Source organism: Tachyglossus aculeatus, unplaced genomic scaffold (genome assembly GCF_015852505.1).
Source record: "Tachyglossus aculeatus isolate mTacAcu1 unplaced genomic scaffold, mTacAcu1.pri scaffold_136_arrow_ctg1, whole genome shotgun sequence".
Lineage (NCBI taxonomy): Eukaryota > Metazoa > Chordata > Mammalia > Monotremata > Tachyglossidae > Tachyglossus > Tachyglossus aculeatus.
Genome location: NW_024044863.1, coordinates 827,994 through 849,073, shown reverse-complemented (window position 1 = coordinate 849,073; position 21,080 = coordinate 827,994). Strand labels below are relative to the sequence as shown.

Below are 21,080 nucleotides of genomic sequence, written 5' to 3'. Positions count from 1 at the left end.
ACGATTCAGAGCTCTTGGGCTCTTGGGAGAGTAAAGCAAAGTTAGGAGAATCCGGACCTCGGAGTCAGAAAGACCTGGGTCCAATCACGGCCCGACCACTTTTTTGTTGTGTGACCTTGAGCAAGTCATGTACTCAGGTACATCATCTGTAGAATGGGGATTAAGACTATGAGCTCCACCGGGACATGGACTGTATCCAACCTGATTACCTTGTATCTACCCAGCGCTTATCACAGTGCCTGAATCATGGTAAGTGTTTAAGAAATACCATAAAAAGTCCCTGTCCTCACGGAGTTAACAGTCTAGCGGGGGAGATTGTAGGGGAGAGGGTTTAATTCAGAGAAAAGTGTTGGTAAAGGAGAGATTGAAATTAAGGACAATAAAATAAGAAAAGAGGCTGATGGGGTAGATAGTTCAAAGACACTGCCGTCTACTCTTCTTTGGACACTTCACTCATTCAGTCGTATTTATTGAGCACTTGCTGTGTGCAGAACACTGTACTAAACGGTTAGAAATTCGGCCACAGAGGCAATCCCTACCCATCAAGGAGCTCACAGTCTAGAACAGGGGAGAAACAGCACTTGTGCATTGCAGCTAGTGTTGGTGAATGACAGTAACCTTATAAAGGGCAGGGAGTATGTCTGTTATAGACTGTTGGGTAGGGACTGTCTCTGTATGTTGCCACCTTGTACTTCCCAAGCTCTAAGTACAGTGCTCAGCACACAGTAAGCGCTCAATAAATGCGATTGATTGATTGTTATTGTTATATTGCATTCTCCCAAGCGCTTAGTACGGTTTTCTGCACACAATAAGCCCTTACAAATACGATTGAATGAATGAACGACTGAATGAAGGAAGGGAGAGAGCAGGGGTTCACTGCTCCTGGTCTCTCCACCTGGTCACAGGCTGCTTCTGTGCCAGCCCTCACTTTCCCTCTCCCTTCTGCTGCATCAACAGATCCAGTCAACGAGAACAAGCAACGGCGGAAAACGGCACCGGGGTGACAGAGGTCATCCTCGTGGGGCTCACCGATGACCCCCACCTGCAGGCTCCTCTCTTCTCTATCCTCTTCCTCACCTATGCATTAAGCGTCACCGGGAATCTGACCGTGGTCACCCTCACCTTGCGGGACTCCCGCCTCCGCACCCCCATGTACTTCCTCCTGCGCAGTTTCTCCTTGCTGGAGGTCGCCTTCACATCTGCCAGCATTCCCAGATTCCTGGTCACCAACGTCACCGGAGACAGAACCATTTTCTTTTCCAACTGCTTCACTCAGCTGTTCTTCAACATCTTCCTGGGGATGAAGGAGTTCTTCCTCCTGGCCGCATGTCCAACGACAGCTATGTCGACCTCTTCCAGCCCCTTCCCTACACGACAGTCATCAGCCGGGGCTTCTGAGATCTGCTGGTCCTCTGCTACTGTCTGGCAGGGTTCCTGGTCGTCTTTCCCCCAGTCATTGTTCTCCTCCATCATGATTTCTGCTCCTCCAATATCATCAACCACTTCATCTGTGATTCTTCTCCCATGTTACAGCTCTCCTGCTCGTATACCCGGTTCGTGGAGCTAACGGCTTTCCTCCTGGCGTTGAGGACGCTCCCGGTCACCCTGGTTCCGGAGACCGCGCCCTACATAGCCATGATCTGCGCCATCCTGAGACTGCCCTCAGCTCAACAGAGGAGAAAGGCCTTTTCCACCTGCTCCTCACACCTGGTCGTGGTCTTCATGACATTTGGCAGTTGGCATTTGGCATCTTCATGTACATCAAACTGTCCGCCAAGGACAGGGTGGAACTGACCAAGGGGGTGGCGGTGCTCAAAATTTCCGTTGCCCCCATGTTGAACCCCTTCATCATCATCATCAATCGTATTTATTGAGCGCTTACTGTGTGCAGAGCACTGTACTATGCGCTTGGGAAGTACGAATTGGCAACATATAGAGACAGTCCCTGCCCAACAGTGGGCTCACAGTCTAAAAGGGGGAGACAGAGAACAAAACCAAACATACTAACAAAATAAAATGAATAGAATAGATATGTACAAGTAAAATAAATAAATAGAGTAATAAATATGTACAAACGTATATACACATACACAGGTGCTGTGGGGAAGGGAAATGGGGGGGATGGAGAGGGGGACGAGGGGGGAACGAGCGGAACGAGCAGGTCAAGCAGGTCTTCAGGGCCCTGGTGCACCCAGTGGGGTTTTCCTCTAGGAAGTGAGGGCTCATCTGCGATAAAATACCACAGGAAAATCTGCAGGAGTCGCAAAGTGTCGACCACAGAGATTCGGTGCCTGTACATTAGCCTCATCTGCTGCCCGACAAACAGGGCCTGGCCGTTCTCTAGCCCTCTGTGCGCCCCTACACCTGCCCTCCTGTAAATCCCTCCCTTGGCCAGGTTCCCTCTGGAACCCGAGCCCTTCTGTCCTCATCCATTTAGAAGGGAACTTTGCTTTTTCCCTCCACATGATAGAGATGTTCCGAGGTTTGCTCTGCAGGGCGGTGCCGAAGCTGTTCGAGTATCACAGGTGCAGTGTGTGTGTGTGTGTGTGTGTGTGTGTGTGTGTGTGTGTGTGTGTGTCTAACTCTCCTTCCGTGTCCTAGCTAAGTGAATGCTTGCACCTTGATCTTTGATGTCACTTGATGTCACTGGTCATGGGTGGAGGGGAACCCAAAGGCTCACCACCTCTCGCTACTATCCTATTGCTCTTACACTTCTACCCTCTTGCCCTCTCCATCTCATTCCCACTTCCTTTCATTTCAGCACGCATGCATGGGTAAATATTAGATTTAATTATAGTGATATATTCTTATTTGGTCAGGCATTTGAGCAGTCATTAGAAAACCAGTGTAGCCTAGTCGATAGGGCAGAAGCCTGAGAGTCAGAAGGACCTGGGTTTAATCCCGGCTCTGCCACTTGTGTGCTGTGTGACCTTGGGCAAGTCACTTCTCATCTCTGTATCTCAGTTACCTCATCTGTAAAATGGAGATTAAAACTGTGAGCCTCATGTGGGACAGGGACTGTGTCCAACATAATTAATTTGTATGTACCCCAGCGCTTACTACAGTGTCTGGCACATAGTAAACACTTACCAAAAAACCATAAAAAGCAGCATTCCAATCTGTCTTATTTGTTCTGCCTCCTTCCTGTTCATTATTCTTACTTTGACTCCCACTCTTTGGAAATCATTTCTCTCTGTCTCTCCTATTTGATTGGAAATGCCTGGATAGCAGAAACTCGGTGTCTTTCTTCAGTTGTGCTCTCCCAAGCACTTAATACAGTGCCTAGAATTCAGTCAGTGGGCAGTTACTAGATTACATTTGATTGATTGATTAATTTCTTAGCCCTCGGTATGCCCTCAATAAATGCAAACAAATTTAAGGATTGCTTTGCACTCAGTATGTGCTCAATAAATGTCATCTGATTGATGGATGGATTGTTCTGCACTCTCTAGGCTCTCAATAAATACCATGAGATCTTTGAGCAGTCGGTGCCTAATAAATACCATTGAATGGTTTATTTGCTAGTTGAGTAAATAATTGCTAGACCTGACATCCTATTTGGTATGGACGGGAGCATCTCGATACGACATTGGAGGTTCTACAAGGGAGCTGAGTTTCAGGGAGAGTTGCAGGAAGCACTGAGCCCAGAGAAACTCAGCCCAGTATTTCACCACCTCTGGACCTAGCAGAAGGGTGAAGAGAGATCCCCATTGTTGCATCTTGCTTACTCTCCTCTTAGTTACCTGGACTAGGGATTAATCCATCAGAATGGCTGTGGCTGCGCCCCATCCCTCCGGATATGTCTCCAGTCCGAGTATTAAACGTTCAGTTAGAGCCACCAAAACATCTACCATTCAGTAGTGTCTCCCGACTCATCCCTGGAGATACTTTCATTAGTTTCACAATTGGTCCCCATGTGCCCACTGGGAACCAAGGAGAATAAAAACCCCTCTTCCTCCTGCAGAAGGTAGAGAAGTCCATCTCCAGTCGCAGGGGTCTAAATGGTCTCCCCTACTGTTAGCCTGCTCCATCCATCCTCTGCCCAAAAGTGAAGAAAGGCCTTTTCCATCTTCTCCCATAATTGTAGTGGTCTCCATAACATACACCAGCTGCATATTTATGTCCATAAAACTTTCCACCCAGGAAAGGGTGGACCTGACCAAAGGGGCAGGGATGTTCAATTCCACCACTTCATCTACATCCGCAAAACAGTAGGTGCCCCGGATTGTGTTTTCCTCTGGAAAGTGTGATGAGGCGGGGTGAGAAGGAGAAGTCAAGCAACACGGGGGCCACAGTATTCCAGTCAATCAACTGATGGCATTTATTGAGCACTTACTGTGTGCTTACTGAGTTAGGCGCTTGGGAGAGTACAGTGCAACGAGATGGTAAACACGTTCCCGGCCTACAAGGAATTTACAATCCAAAGGGGGAGACAGACATTAATAGTAATAATTGTATTTGATAAGCACTTACTATGTTCCAAGCACTATTCTAAACGATGTGTTCTAAGCGCTGGGTAGATAACAAGGTAATCAGTTTGTCCCCCATGGGGCACACAGTCTTAATTTCTATTTTACAGATGAGGTAACTGAGGCACAGAGAGGTTAAGCTGCTTGCCAATGGTCGCATAGCGACAAGTGGCAAAGTCTGGATTAGAACCCACGTCCTCTGACGCCCAAGGCCGTGCTCTTTCCACTAAGCTACGCTGCTTCTCTAATATAATATAACATTAATAATATAATATAACATTAATATAAAGAAATAAATTACTGATATGTACCTTAGTGCAGTGATGCTGAGGGGGTGTGATGATTACATGCTTAAAGGGTGCAGATCCAAGAGGATAGGCCACACCGAAGGTTCTGCAATAAAACATCAAACATTTTAAACTTTTATTGGAATCACCTCAATCCTGCTGTTTGAATAATTTGATCAAACATTGGCTAGAAAAAGTAGAATATCAAGGCTCCAAACTCCATCCTCATTTGTAATCTGTAAAATGGGGACAAAATACCCATTTCCTAAAGTTCTACCTGAGCAACCAGTCTGACCTGCCTGCATCTACACCATTAGCTTTCCAGTCTCTCTTCCTCGGTGAGGTGGGAGCTCCTTGTTGGCAACAAACATTTCTCGACCTATCAATCAACCAATAGTTTGATTGAGCACCAACTGGATGCTAAACGCTGTATTGAGCTCTTGGGAGAGGACAGCAGAATTGGTAGACACAATTCCTGACCTCAGGAAGTTTGTACCCTAGCAGGAAAGGCAGACACTTCAATTGATTACAGGTAGGAAGAGGTAATAGAGAATAAAGATGTGAGTATATTTAAACAGATTCTTAGGTGACTTGGGAATAATAAAGTGACAGTTGGTGAAATGAGAAGTCAGGGAAGAAATTAATTGGATCTAGCACGTCCAGTGAAGTTTCCAAGTGGTTAATACAGTACATTGCACCGTGAACTGAATGAAGGAGATATGTCGAGGATAACACCATAACACCAAAGTTATGGGCTTGTGAGACAGGGAGGTTGTTAATCGAACATATATATGTAATCCAACAAATATACATGAGTAGTCAGTAGGGAATAAATAAATCCATATGTGCTGGAATTGGCTGAAGGAATGATATGGCTCTAGGGAGTGAGAAATTAATTGGAGAAAGCTTGTTGGAGGAGATGAGATTTTAGGAGGGTGGTCAACGTGGGAAGAGCTGTGGTTTGTCTGACATGGGAAAGGAGGGAGTACCGGAGTACCAGGTCTCTCCTTTGCTCAAATCCTTCCGACTGTCGACCATTCCTGTCCACATCAAGCAGAAACTCCTGACCATGAATTTCAAGGCTATCGCTCAATATTCCTGCTCTTCTGCTTATGCATTCTCTTCTCCCACCACACCCGTTTTCACTCTTCGCGCCTTCCAAATTAACCTAATATCCGTGCCTCATTCTCAACTCTCTCATCGCTGACCCCGGCGCCATGCCCTTCCTCCTACCTTGAATAACCTCCCATTTCATACCTGACAGACCATTATTCACTTTAAAGCCCTTCTGAAATCCCTCTTCCTGCAGGAGTCCTTCCCCACTTATTTTTCTTTTACCGAGGTCTCATCTTCCTAATTACCACCTCAGCCCTTCTTCAATCCAAATTATCCATAACACATCCGATCATATCAATTTAGTCTCTCTCAGGTACCCTCTCAGCATTTTAAGATGAGCCATCTCTAGCATATATGACTTTTTTTAAACTCATCTTCAGCACTTGCATATTCATCTTTTCATTCAATTATTTAAACTGACCACTCTAGTGGTAAATTATTATTGCATTCGTTATTATCATCATTGTTGTTGTATTTGCTAATCGTTTACTGGATGCCAGACACTGTGCTAGGTACTGAAGTACGTACAAAACCATCAGGTCAGACGCAGTCTCTGTTCCACACTAAGATCACAGTCTAAATTGGAGGTAGAATAGGTATCAAATCCCCATTGAATAGCTAAGGAAAGTGAGGCAGAGATTCGTTGTGACATGCCCAAGGTTACACAGAAGACAAGTAGCAGAGCAGGGATCAGAACCTGGTTCCTGTAACTTCCAGGCCTGTGCTCTTTCCACTGGCCGACAATGATTCTTCTTCTCATACCTTCCTTCCTCGTTAGATTGAAATATTCTTGAGGACAGGGGACATGTATATTTACTGTATTGTATTCTCTCAAGAATTTAGCACCTTTCAATAACCACCAGGTAAATACCACTGACCGGTTGGTTGTATAAGAAATAGTACAGCTCACTGCTCCCAGGAGGCCCTCATGGCTAATACTACTGCAGTATGTGATCGTCTATTTAAGCCCTTACTTTCCCATAAATATATCTTCCTATTTTATTCGTAATTCATTTTGTTTCTCTCTCCCTCTTAGATTGTAAACTCCTTGAGGAGAGACCATGTCTTCTGCCTCTGTTTTTTATTTTTATTTTCTCAGCGTTTAGCACAGAGGTCTGGACACCGTATGTGCTGTTGATGGATTGGGATTATGTGTTTTCCTCCTAGAAGGGCTTGGGAAAGAACTAGTGGCTGTGAATCCCCGAGGGCAGTCGCTGGGGAGGACCAGTGTTGATGGAGTCAGAGAGCGGGGCCCAGACAGAAGGTCCTGATGTAGGGTGGGGCAGCACCGGGCTGATGGATGAACCTCTCCCCTCCCCAAGGCTAAAGATGGAGTCGCTGCCCCTTCCTAGAGAAAAACTCAGCCAAGGTCTCCAGACTGGGTCCCTGCAGTCCCTGTATCATCTCTAACTGCTGAGCCCCTGAATCTGCCCTCGAAGGCCCTCCCGGCCCCGTTCTCCACGGGCCCCAGTCTCCGCTGGACACCACCGAGGATAACGGTGTAGGCTCATTAGTGCTCCTGAGCGCTGCTCCCCGCGGCCCTGCTGTAACTCCGGGCCCCGGTCCCGGGAGCTGATCACAAACAGAGCGGATAAAAACCTGGCTGGCTCCTGCCATGACAGCCTTCAGAGTCACCCATCTCCCCGCACGGAGAACCGGGTCTGTTGCCGTGGCTGTTGGAATCCGGGCCACGAGTAGCTTTGAAACTTCTCTTCAGGCCACCGTCCCCTGTTGCTCTTGTCTTATTTATGATTGCCTTTATGGTTCCATCGCCATCCTTCTGCTTAATAATGATTAGATAGGAAAGTTTCCAGGGACCGGGTTTAATTCTTCCTTGGGTTATTTTCCCAGTGCTTAGTGCAGTGCTAGGCGCTATTGCTCCTCTTTGCTCCGGTGCTGGAGGAGGGAGGGGACCTCGTCTCTGTGATCTCTAAGAGTCTTTCCCACTCCCCGAGGGTCAGGAGCGTGGTAAGGTCATCTGGGATGAGCCCTGTCACTCTGGGTTCTGAATCGGATCTGGTCTCGGAAGCGCCGTGGGGACAAAGAGCGGGGAGCTGACCTTCAGCTGGCCTGGGGCAGACCCCTCAATAGAAGGTCTATTTAATGTCGAGCCACAGGGATGGAGCCGGGGGTCAGAGGGAGAAGGCCTGGATGTGGCGAGGTGGGAAAGTGCTCCCTGGTCCCTCCTCTCCTGTCCTTTGGTGCAGTATACCAGCAGGCCTGCTTCAAGGGGGAAAGAGTGAGGCCTCCCGAGTTCACCTTCTGAGGGTGGCCATCACGAACCTGTTCAGGGGAAAGTGAGTCTGTGCCTTCTCTCATCTCCGTTCCTCCTGATTTCATTCTCTTCATCTCCAAAGCATATATGGAGCTCGTTTGAGCTGACTCGTGTGACTTCGTCGGCTCTGGAACCTTCAAAGGCATTTTTCTTGTTATTAGGGGCGACACTGGACATGAATTATGAATATTATTTATTATTATCATTACTATCATTGTTGTTGTGCTAGTTGTAGTTGTTGGTGTTGTTGTTATGGCACTTACTGAGCACTTGGGTAGATGAATGGCATTCACAGCAGATACATTCCCTGTCCCACAATGGACTCAAATCTCATCCGCACTTTACAGAGGAGAAAACAGAGGCCCAGAGAGGCGAAGGTATTTCTCTAAGGTCACAAAGCAGGCAAAGGACAGATCTAGAATGAGAAGCCAGTCCTATGTTCTGACCCCTAAATTACCCAGCCTCTTTTATGTCTTTCAGTCCAGCAAAGGAGGCCACTGGTCTGGGTAAGCCACGTGAACGTAAGCCACTGGCATCTCCCCGAACGGGTGTTAGGGGTGGCTTCTGGGTAGACCTTACCCCCACCCTGGAGAACCGGGCCCCCTGTTAGAGGAGTTGCCCAGTCAGGTCAGCCTTCAGTTCTCGTCTGTGATGGACTGTCTTCACTCTTCAGAAGGAGGCAGAACAGTCTAATGAAAAGAGCACGGAATTGGGAGTCCCGCCTGGCTTCTAGTCCCAACTCTCCCTCTGGTATATTGGCTAACCCTGGGTAAAAACTTCACCACTCTGAGCCTCAGCTTCCTCCTCTATAAATGAGGATAAGATAGACTTCAAGTCCCCCTGAGGGATATAAATTGGGTCTGATGTGACCATCCGGAATCTAACTCAGCACGTCAGGTGGTGCTTAGCACACAGGGCACGCTTTGGTACTGCTGTAATTGATTCATCCATTACCCAAGATAATTCATGGATTGGGTATAACCACCGCCCGATGGGAAAGAACACCAGAGAAGTGAAGAAGAAGATGTTGTATAACCAGGAGTAGGAGGAGGAAGGAGAAGAGGGATGGGGGGATAAGGAATACAGAAGAAGGGAGGAAGAGGAAGAAGGTGAAGGGGAAGAGAAGAACGAGAAGTAAAAGGAGAAGAAAGAAGAGTAAGAGCTGTAGAAGGAGAAAGAAAGGGGTAGAAGAGGTAAAGAAAAAAGTCGTAATGAGATTAGGAAGAAACAGTCGGTCGATCGTATTTATTAAGCACTTACTGTGTGTGGATCACCGTACTAAGCATTTGGGAAAGTACAATATAACAATATGAGACACATTTCCTGCCCACAACGAGCTTACAGTCTAGAGGAGGAAACAGACAATATAAATGAATAAAATTACAGATTCGTACATATATGCTGTGGGACTGGGAGGGAAAATGAATAAAGGGAGTACGTCGGCAATGCAGAAGGGAGTGGAAGAAGGGGAAAGGAGGGCCTCTTAGAGGAGATATACCTTCAATAATGCTTTAAAAGTGGGGAGAATAATCGCTTGTCAGATATGAAGAGGGAGAGCATTCTAGGTCAGAGACAAGACATGGGCGAGAGATTGACGATGAGAAGGTACAGTGAGAAGGACAGCATTAGAGAAGCAAAGGGTGTGGGCTTGGTTGTAGAAGGAAAGTAGTGAGGGGAGATAGGAGAGGGCAAGATGATTGAGTGCTTTAAAGCTGACGGTAAGGAGATTCTGTTTGATGTAGCGGTGGATGGGCAACCACTGATAGTTCTTTAGGAGTGGGGAAACACGGACTGGACGTTTTTGTAGAAAAATGATCCGGGTGGCAGAGTGAAGTGTGGACCGGAGTGGGAAGAGGAAGCAGGGAGGTCATCAAGGAGGCTGATACAGTAGTCAAGACGGGATAGAACAAGTGCTTGGACTAATGTGGCAGCAGTTTGGATGGAGAGGAAAGGGCGGATTTTATCGATGTTGTGAAGGTCGAACTGAAACGATTTAGTAATGTGTTGAATGTGTGGATTGAGTGAAAGACAGGAGTCAAGGCTAACGCCAAGGTTACAGGCTAATGAAACAGGAAGGATGGTGGTGCCGTCTACAGTGATGTGAAAGTCAGGCGAAGGACAGAGTTTGGGTGGGAAGATAAGGAGTTCTGTTTTATATATGTCAGGTTTGAGGTGATGGTAGAACATCCAAGAAGAGATGTCTTTAAGGCAGGAGAAAATACAAGACTGCACAGAGAGAGAGAGAGAGAGAGAGAGAGAGAGAGAGAGAGAGAGAGAGAGAGAGAGAGATGGGCTGAAGATGTAGATTTGTGAGGAGAAGGAGGAGTCAGAGAAAGGTGAGACTGGAGGGAGTTAAAGGCAGGTAGTGGACCGCGTTTCTTGTCCTGTTTCCAAGAGGCCCCTCTAGACTGCATGGATCAGGGCAACTGGATATGATTATCTCAACCAGGCAGTAGCAGACAGAAGAGAAGAAGCAGGTAGTCGAAGGAGCAAGGAATAAAGAAAGAGGTGGGATCCAGAGAGATCCTCGCTGGCAGAGGAACCGTGAACTTTCAGGGAAGGCTGGCCTCACCCGTATCGTGGGCAAAAGGACCGGCACCTAGGAAAGGTAGATGGATCTCCTGGATCAGAATCCAGGGGATTTCCCCATGCCCTTTCTGGCCAACGTATACATAGTTTGGTTGTGCAGCAGCCGGAGCCTGAACCACTGACCGTCCAGGGGTGGGGGAATCGCTTGTTGTTTGGTCCATGGGCTCTTCTCCCCGTCTTAGGATGTTCCTGTACCTGTCCTCTGCTCCCCCATCTCTCTCTTTGCTCCTACAGGTTCGGCTGACGCCACCAATCAACCATGGGAAATGGCACGGGGGTGACCGAATTCATCCTCCTGGGGCTCACAGATGACCCCCACCTGCAGGCTCTGATCTTCCTCCTCCTCTTCCTCACCTACGCATTAAGCATCACCGGCAACCTGACCATCGTCACCCTCACCCTCCTGGACTCCCGCCTGCGCACCCCCATGTACTTCTTCCTGCGCAGCTTCTCCTTTCTGGAGATCGCTTTCACATCCGCCTGCATTCCCAGTTTCCTGGTCACCATCGTCACCGGAGACAGAACCATTTCGTTTTCCAACTGCTTCACTCAGCTGTTCTTCTTCATCTTTCTCGGAGGGTCGGAATTCTTCCTCCTGGCCGCCGTGTCCTACGACCGCTACGTCGCCATCTACCGGCCGCTGCACTACACGACCGTCATGAGCAGGGGTGTCTGCACCCTTCTGGTCCTCTGCTCCTTTCTCTTCAGTTATCTGATCGTGTTCCCACCGGTTGTGATGGTCACCCGGCTAGACTTTTGCGACTCCAACATCCTCAACCACTTCATCTGTGATTCTTTCCCAATGATGGGGATCTCGTGCACAGACACACGCTACCTGGAGCTGATGGCTTTCCTCCTGGCCTTGGGAACGCTCCTGGTCACCCTGGCACTAATGACCGCGTCGTACACTGCCATCGTCCACACCATCCTGAGACTGCCGTCAGCTCAGCCGAGAAGAAAGACCTTTTCCACCAGCTCCTCACACATGGTCGTGGTCTCCATCATGTATGGCAGTTGTATCTTCCTGTATGTCAAACCGTCCACCAAGGACAGGGTGGGACTGACCAAGGGGGTGGCGGTGCTCAACACTTCCGTTGCCCCCATGCTGAATCCCTTCATCTACACGCTGCGGAACGAGCAGGTCAAGCATGCTTTCAGGGCCCTTGTGCGCTGGGTTGGGTTTTCCTCCAGGAAGTGAGGGCTCATCTGCCATAAAATACGACAGGAAAATCTGCAGGAGTCGCAAAAGGTCGACCACAGAGATTCGGTGCCTGTACATTAGCCTGATGCTTCATCTGCTGGCCGACAAACAGGAATTGGCCGTTCTCCAGCCCTCTGTACGCCCCCGCACCCGCCTTCCCAGAAATCCCTGCCATCGCCAGTTCTCCCTGTTACCCTAGACCTTCTGAACTCGACCATTCAGAGAGGAATGTTTCCCTTTCCCTCCGTGTTATAGAGACGTTCCGAGGTCTGCTCTTCAAGTCGGTCCCGAAGCCGATGGAGTACCACAGGTGCAAAGTGATGTGTTTTTTTCTCCTTCCCCTGACTCTATGTCCTTTCTCCTGTCTCGAATTCCCTCACATTTTATACCTGCCAGACCACAATTCTCTGTCTTGAAAGCCCTTCGGAAATCCCTCTTCCTACAGGAGTTCTTCCCCATTTAGATTTTTTTACTTAGGTTTTACCCTCCTAACTACCACCTCAGCACTATTCAATTCCAACAACCCATAGCACGTCTGTTCCTATCAATTTAATCTCTCCCAGTTAATCTCCCTCCAACTTAAATTGAGCCAGCTGTAACACAGAAGACTTTATTTAAACCCATCTCGAGCACTTGTACACTAATCTTTATTCAACTGTGCATTCGAATATTTAATTTGGCCATTCTAGTGGTAAATTATTATTATTGTTATTGTTGTATTTGTTTATTGCTTACTGAGTGCCAAGCACTGTACTGAGCACTATGGTAAGTACAAGACCATCAAGTCAGATACAGACCCTGTTCCACACTAAGCTCATAGTCTATACTGAGGTAGAAGAGGTATTGAATATCCATTGAACAGCTAAGGAAAGAGCGCCGCCATAGACGCCCGGGACTCTGTTACCGAGAAGCCCGCCCGCCCGCCCGCCATCACACCGCGTGGCCCCCGCTGCTCCCGGAAGTATTCTCTCCTCAGAGCGCCGACATAGACGCCCGGGACTCCGTTCCCGAGAGGACCGCCCGCTCGCCCGCCATCACAACGCGCGGCCTTGCTGCTTTCGGAAGGATCGTCTCCTCAGAGCGCCGCCATAGACGCCCGGGACTCCGTTCCCGACAGGCCCGCCCGCCCGCCATCACACCGCGCGGCCTTGCTGCTCCCGGAAGGAGCCTCTCCTTAGAGCGCCGCCATAGACGCCCGGGACTCCGTTCTCGAGAGGCCCGCCCGCCCGCCCCCCATCACACCGCGCGGCCTTGCTGCTCCCGGAGGGATCCTCTCCTCAGAGCGCCGCCATAGACGCCCGGGACTCCGTTCCCGAAATGCCCGCCCGCCCGCCCGCCATCACACCACGTGGCCCCCGCTGCTCCCGGAAGGCTCCCCTCCTCAGAGCTCCCCCATAGGCGCCCCATGCTTCCACCTCCCCCCACTTAAGCGACCTTCTTTACAGTGCCCCACACCCCCCCCCCCATTCCGGTCCGGTCCTGACTGACTCTCCCCTCCGCCCCCCATCCTGGGAAAAAGGCCCTTGTTAGCACCATGTTACATTACCGACAACCTCATTCGCACCTACTCAGCTCTCCCATGCTAGTTGGCTGTTCGCTCCTCTCCCAAGGTATCTCTGCTCCCTGACCCTCCTTAACAGGCCCACCCTACTCCGGCACATAATAGTTTGTATCTGCTCTATGTAACATCATTATATGCCAATTTTATTATTGCCATAGCATATTGATTGTTTAACTACACCCTGTGATGCCATCGCCTACTTATATCATTGCTACTGTTTTATTGCTTCTGCATCTCAATTGTTAACCTCCCGCTGTACTGTAACTCGCCCTGCTGACCTCACCATGAACTTTCAATTCCCTTGCTCCCAACTGCCATTCCCATTCCTCACCTTCCCCTTCCCATCTCCCACCCAGCTTTTTCCATCCCTCTCACCCACCAAGACCACTCCCCCTCACCCCCTACCAAGGATCCCTCTGTACCAGCGCCAGTCCTCCACTCTTCCCTCCCGGCCCCTCCCTCCTCTTCTCCCCGCCCCCACCCCATCCCAGTTCTCCTTTCCCATCGCCACCCCTCTTCTCACTCTCCCCGCCCAGGCCACCGCCAACTCATCCCAATCCAAACCCTCCCCACCCCTCGCACCCTTCCCCCTCCCTCCCCTCCCTCGACAGCTGCTGCCAAGTGTGGCCTCTGGAACTCCCGCTCCGTTTTAAGTAAGATCCCTTTCATCCTGGACCTATTCCTTTCCAGCCCTCTACTCCTCCTCGCCCTAACTGAAACATGGCTGTCTCCAGACGACACGGTCTCTTCTGCCGCTCTCTCCAGTGGAGGCCTCTTCTTCTCCCATTCCCCCAGACTCACCGGAAAAGGAGGAGGTGTCGGTTTCCTTCTCGCCCCCTAATGTCGCTTTCGCACTATCCCTCCTCCCCTTCCCTTTCCTTCCCTTACTTTGAAGCCCACATTATTCGCCTCTACCACCCCCTCCAGATTCTTGTAGCCATCATCTACCGCCCTCCCGGCCCCACCTCCAACTTCTTTAACGACTTTGACCCCTTCCTCACCTTCCTTCTCTCCTTCTCCATGCCCACTCTGATCCTCGGAGACTTCAACATCCACACGAATATCCCTGATGACTCCTCTGCCGCCCGCCTTCTATCTCTCCTCGACGCTGCCAACCTCTTGCTCCACCCCACCTCACCCACTCACCAACTTGGTCATACCCTCGACCTCATCATCTCCTATCGCTGCAATGTGTCCACCCTCACCAACTCTGAAGTCCCTCTCTCTGATCATTATCTTCTCACCTGCCTTTTCACTCACACTCCTTTCCCCTGTAAATCCATATTACTCCCTCACAGAGATCTCCGCTCTCTTGACCCCATCCGTCTTTCGGAGCGCCTCGCACCCCACCTCGCCGCCCTCTCCTCTCTACCCGGTCTTGATGATCAGATTACTGCTCTCAACTCTACCCTTTCTACTCAGCTAGACTCACTCGCTCCCCTTTCCCTTCGCCGCTCTCGTACCACTAACCCACAGCCCTGGATCACTGCCACTGTCTGCCTCCTTCGCTCTTATGCTCGAGCTGCCGAACGCTGCTGGCGAAAGTCTAAACACCATGCCAACCTCGTTCACTTCAAGTTTATCCTTTCCTGCCTTAACTTAGCCCTCTCCTCTGCCAGACAAAACTATTTCTCCTCCCTTATTGACACCCATGCCCATCACCCCCGCCAGCTCTTCCGTACATTCAACTCCCTTCTCAGGATCCCGGTTCCTTCCCCTCCTCCTTCACTCACCCCAGAAGATCTGGCCTCCTACTTCATTAACAAAATTAAATCCATCAGGTCCGACCTCCCCAAAGTCACTTCCCCACTTCTCCAACCCCCCGGCTCTTAACACTCTCTGCTACTCTCCCATCCTTCCCAGCAGTATCCCCAGAGGAGCTCTCCTCCCTCCTCTCAAGTGCTACTCCGGCCACCTGTGCTTCTGACCCCATTCCCTCTCATCTCATGAAATCCTTCGCTCCATCCCTTCTCCCCTCCTTAACTTCCATCTTCAACCGCTCACTCTCCACTGGTTCCTTCCCCTCTGCCTTCAAACATGCCCATGTATCTCCCATCCTAAAAAAAACCCTCTCTTGACCCCACCTCACCTCCTAGTTATCGCCCCATATCCTTCCTAGTATTCCTTTCCAAACTCCTTGAAGGAGTTGTCTACACGCGCTGCCCAGAATTCCTCAACAACAACTCTCTCCTCGACCCCCTCCAGTCTGGCTTCCGTCCCCTACATTCCACAGAAACAGCCCTCTCAAAGGTCACCAATGACCTCCTGCTTGCAGACCCCAACGGCCCATACTCTGTCCTAATCCTCCTCGACCTCTCAGATGCCTTCGACACTGTGGACCACCCGCTTCGTCTCAACATGGTATCCGATCTTGGCTTCACAGACTCCGTCCTCTCCTGGTTCTCCTCTTATCTCTCCGGTCGTTCATTCTCAGTCTTTTTTGCCGGCTCCTTCTCCCCCTCCCATCCCCTTACTGTGGGGGTTCCCCAAGGTTCAGTGCTTGGTCCCCTTCTGTTCTCGATCAACACTCACTCCCTTGGTGACCTCATTCTCTCCCACGGCTTCAACTATCATCTCTACGCTGATGACACCCAGATCTACATCTCTGCCCCTGCTCTCTCCCCCTCTCTCCAGGCTCGCAACTCCTCCTGCCTTCAGGACATCTCCATCTGGATGTCTGCCCGCCACCTCAAACTCAACATGTCCAAGACTGAACTCCTTGTCTTCCCTCCCAAACCCTGCCCTCTCCCTGACTTTCCCATCTCTACTGACAGCAGTACCATCCTTCCTGTCTCACAAGCCCGCAACCTTGGTGTCATCCTCGACTCCGCTCTCTCATTCACCCCTCACATCCAAGCCGTCACCAAAACCTGCCAGTCTCAACTCCGCAACATTGCCAAGATCCGCCCTTTCCTCTCCATCCATACCGCTACCCTTCTCATTCAAGCTCTCATCCTATCCCGTCTGGACTACTGCATCAACCTTCTCTCTGATCACCCATCCTCGTGTCTCTCCCCACTTCAATCCATACTTCATGCTGCTGCCCGGATTGCTTTTGTCCAGAAACGCTCTGGGCATGTTACTCCCCTCCTCAAAAATCTCCAGTGGCTACCAATCAATCTGCGCATCAGGCAGAAACTCCTCAGCCTCGGCTTCAAGGCTCTCCATCACCTCGCCCCCTCCTACCTCACCTCCCTTCTCTCCTTCTACAGCCCACCCCGCACCCTTCGCTCCTCTGCTGCTAATCTCCTCACCGTACCTCGTTCTCGCCTGTCCCGCCATCGACCCCCGGCCCACGTCATCCCCCGGGCCTGGAATGTCCTCTCTCTGCCCATCCGCCAAGCTAGGTCTGTTCCTCCCTCCAAGGCCCTACTGAGAGCTCACCTCCTCCAAGAGGCCTTCCAGACTGAGCCCCTTCTTTCCTCTCCCCCTCGTCCCCCTCTCCATCCCCCCATCTTACCTCCTTCCCTTCCCCAAAGCACCTGTATATATGTATATATGTTTGTACATATTTATTACTCTATTTATTTATTTATTTATTTTACTTGCACATATCTATTCTATCTATTTTATTTTGTTAGTATGTTTGGTTTTGTTCTTTGTCTCCCCCTTTTAGACTGTGAGCCCACTATTGGGTAGGGACTGTCTCTATACGTTGTCAACTTGTACTTCCCAAGCGCTTAGTACAGTGCTCTGCACACAGTAAGCGCTCAATAAATACGATTGATGGTGATGATGATGAAAGTGAGGCAGAGAGAAGTGACACAAAGTTGCACATCAGGCAAGTGTCAGAGCAGGGATTAGAACCTGGGTCCCGGGACTTCCAGGCCTGTGTTGTTTCCACTAGGACACCCTACTTCTCATTTTTCTCGTATCTTCCTTCCTCATTAGACTGCAATATTCTTGAGAAGAGGGGACGTGTTTCTTTATTCTACTGTAGTATCTCAATAATTAAACACTTCTCAATAAGCACTCAGTAAATACCACTGATTGGCTGATTGATTGGTTAAGCAATAATACAGTTGACTTTACTCTGGAGAAGCTCATTACTACTACTACTACTACTACTACTACTACTACTACTACTACTACTACTACTACTTCTAGTACTACTAGTACTACTACTACTACTACCACAGTATGAGATCATTTATTTAAGCCCTTACTTTCCCATAAATCTACCTTCCTATTTTATCCGTAATTCACTTTGGTTCTGTTTCTTGGTTAGATTGTAAACACCTGGTCTCCTATGTCTATTGTGGGTTTTTTTTGTTTATTTGGGTTTTTTTTCCTTTTGTCATCCTTTAGTACGGAGGTATGCACACAGTTAATGCTACTGATAGATTGGGATTGTGTGTTTTCCTGCTGGGAATGTTGTGGGAAAGAACTGGTGGCTGTGAATCCCCGAGGGCGGTTCCTGAGTTGGTCTAGTGCTGATATTAACAGCTGGAGTCCTGGAGGCAAATTCATTCATTCATTCATTCACATTCGTATATATTGAGCGCTTACTGTGTGGAGAGCACTGTACTAAGCTCTTGGCAAGCACAATTCAGCAACTAATGGTTGAAGCCAGAAAGCCAGGCCCAGCCAGAAGGTCCTGTTTTAAGGTGGGGCAGAACCGGGCTGGCGGAAGATCCTCTCCCCTCCCCTAGGCCAAGACCGGTGTAACTGTTCCTCCCGAAGGAATAACTGAGTCACGGTCTCCAGGCTGCGTCCCTGCAGTCCCTACTTCATCTCTGGGCGCTGAGCCCCCGGCCCTGTCCTCCGAGGTCCCCCCGGCCCCATTCTCCACGGGCCCCGGTCCCCACTGGCTTCCACCGCGGGTAACGGTGTAAGCTCATTACTGCTCCTGACTCCTGGCACTGGAGCGCGTCGCGAACAGAACGGATAAAACCAGCCTGGCTCCAGGCACGTTGGTCTTGAGTGTCACCCGCCTCCCCACGTTGGTCTTGAGTGTCACCCGCCTCCCCACACGGAGAACTGGGGTCTGCGGCTGTGGTGGCCTGGGGCGCAAAGTCTTCTGGAAATTTATTCATTCACTCAGTCGTATACATTGAGCACTTACTGTTTGCAGAGCCCTGTACTAAGTGCTTGGAAAGTACAATTCGGCAACAGATATAGACAATCCCGACCCAACAACAGGCTCACATTCTAGAAGAGGGAGAAAGATAACAACACAAAACAAGTAGACGTATGTCAATGCAATCAGAATAGATAAATAGAATTATAGCTATATACACATAATTAATAAAATAGAGTAATAAATATGCGCAAATATACCAAGTGCTGTGGGGAGGGGAAGGGGGTAGAGCAAAGGGAGGGGGTGGGGGCGTTGGGAAGGGGTGGAGGAACAGAGAAAAAGAGGGGGCTCAGTCTGGGAAGACCTCCTGAAAGAGGTGAGCTCTGAGTAGGGTTTTGAAGGGAGGAAGAGAGCTAGTTTGGCCACGAGAGGACAGATGCCTGGATTCGCCTGGAATGGGCTGGCTCTTCTGCATTCAAAGAGCCCCGCCAACATCGAAACAGCCTCACATCACCCTCGAGAAGCAGCGAGGGGAGGTGGAAAGAGCGCAGGACTGGAATGTGGCAGACTTGGCATCAGGTCCCTATTGTGACACTTTTTGGCTGTGTGACCTTGGCCAAGACACTCTGGAATCTGTGTGCCTCAGCTGCCACACCTATAAACCTGAGTAGGAACTACGTGTTAACTCTCTTCCACAGGCTGCGAGCCCTGATGTCGGACCCAGACTGAATCTGCTCTGACCGTATGGTTCCCACACCCGCGATTGGCCAAGAGTAATCTCTGAACGAACAGCACTGAGAGAAAGCGGAGGCAATAGATGCCAGTCCAGGCTCTGAGCCAAACAACCCTGCCGTGACGTGGTGGGAGGGAGCGTGGCGTAACGGATCGGGGCAGAAAGATTTCTGGGAGTCGTAGTCTGACGCTCGCTCTTGACTGGCCTTCACCTCCACCTCCACCTCCCGAACTACCAGCCTCAGCATGGCCAGCGGCGGGGCCCGAGGCCATGGACCAGAGAGCAGAAGGCGCGGGTAGGGCTTGTTTAGAACATTTTCCGATTGAGATTGATAACAATTATGGTGTTTTCTAAGTACTTGCTACCCCTCTCTATGAGGGGTAGCACAGAAAACACAGAGACCCCAAACTCGGTCCAAATCGGGCTCCTTTCATCCCATTCGCTCACGGGACAGTTTACCACACACCAACTGACATGACACTAAGCAGCCCCATGAACTGAAGGCCGGCCCCTTAAATCGGAAGGAGTTTTATTGGTATGAGCCCGCTCCCCGCTGGTCCAGGCAGCTGCCCTTCGCCCTCCCCAAGTCGCTTCCACCGGAGCGAGCCATCATTAGTTCCCGTAACTCTCCGTCGGATCCCATGGAAATCAGGCCAGGAACCGACCCAATCAATCAGACCCTGGCGGGACGGTCATGTGGAGGCTCGAGGTCCGTAGACATCAGGGAGTCATAGACTGATGTTCTCTCTGGACAACGATCGCCTCCGCCTACCGAATTACCATCCCAGTCATCATCCACCGCCTATCTCGAGGCCGTTGGGTTGCTCGCAGTAGTTTCGCTAGCCGATATTCAGCCTGACAAAGGGCGACTGTGCGCAGCGCTGTGGATGGGCTGAGCTTCTCCCTGCAACCCCCAGCTCCCCAGCCCTTCCGTCTATGGCCGCAATAAATTGATTCCTATTAGTGTCTGTCTCCCCTTGGAGATTGAATGCTCATTGTGGCCAGGGAACGTGTCCCTTTTATTGTTGGGTTGTACTCCCGCAGAAGCTGAGAACAGTGCTCGATGCACAGAATGCACTCCATCGACACTATTGCTTGAAGGATCGATCGATAAGAGACCTTCTTGGGGAGCCCTCACTTCCTCCTTCCCTGGGTTAGGATCGGACCGGACGGGACTGATTCCCTCCGGTCCTCTCCCCGGGGAAAAAAGGCCCTTGTTCTCGCCATGTTAATTTAGCAAAAAACCTTCTCGCACCTACTCAACCCACCCATGCTATTTGGCCGTTTCCTCCTCTTCCCAGGCGTTTCTTCTCCCATGAATCCCCATAATAATTCCGACCTACTCCACAACAGCCATCCACAGGATTCCATCTTCCACCACCTCAGAGATAATTCTGCCAAGAGCTCCTGGATTTTCTTCCCATTAGCCTTGTTTATTTGACTGACCCATGGATAATTCAACCATCTGCTATGGGCATCATCCGCCTATTTTATTGTTGCTTTGCATGTTAATTGTTAACTGCTCTCTATAATGCCATCATTTGCTCATTTTATTATTGCTGTAGCATGTTAATTGTTAACTGCTCTCTGTGATCTTCATCATCCGCTTATTTTATTATTACTATTGAATGTTAATTGTTAACTGCTAGCTGTGCTGTCATTTACCTTGTTGACCTCAACATGAACTATCAATTACCCTGCTCCCATCTGCCCTTCCTAGTCCTCGCCTTCCCCTTCCCCTCCCACCCAGCTCTTTCCCTTCCTTTCCCCCGCTCCCATCTCTCCTCCCCACCACCTCCCCAGAATTCACCTTACGAGCGTCAACCATT

The 21,080-nt window shown here is 50.0% G+C and overlaps 1 protein-coding gene across 1 annotated transcript; it reads left to right on the top strand.

Annotated features, from left to right (window-relative positions):
- Window positions 1-10,995: 10,995 nt before the first annotated feature.
- On the top strand, window positions 10,996-11,934 carry LOC119922985 (olfactory receptor 6C75-like). The gene has a single exon (XM_038742584.1). The coding sequence runs from the start codon at window positions 10,996-10,998 to the stop codon at window positions 11,932-11,934; it is 939 nt and encodes a 312-aa protein (XP_038598512.1).
- Window positions 11,935-21,080: the final 9,146 nt, after the last annotated feature.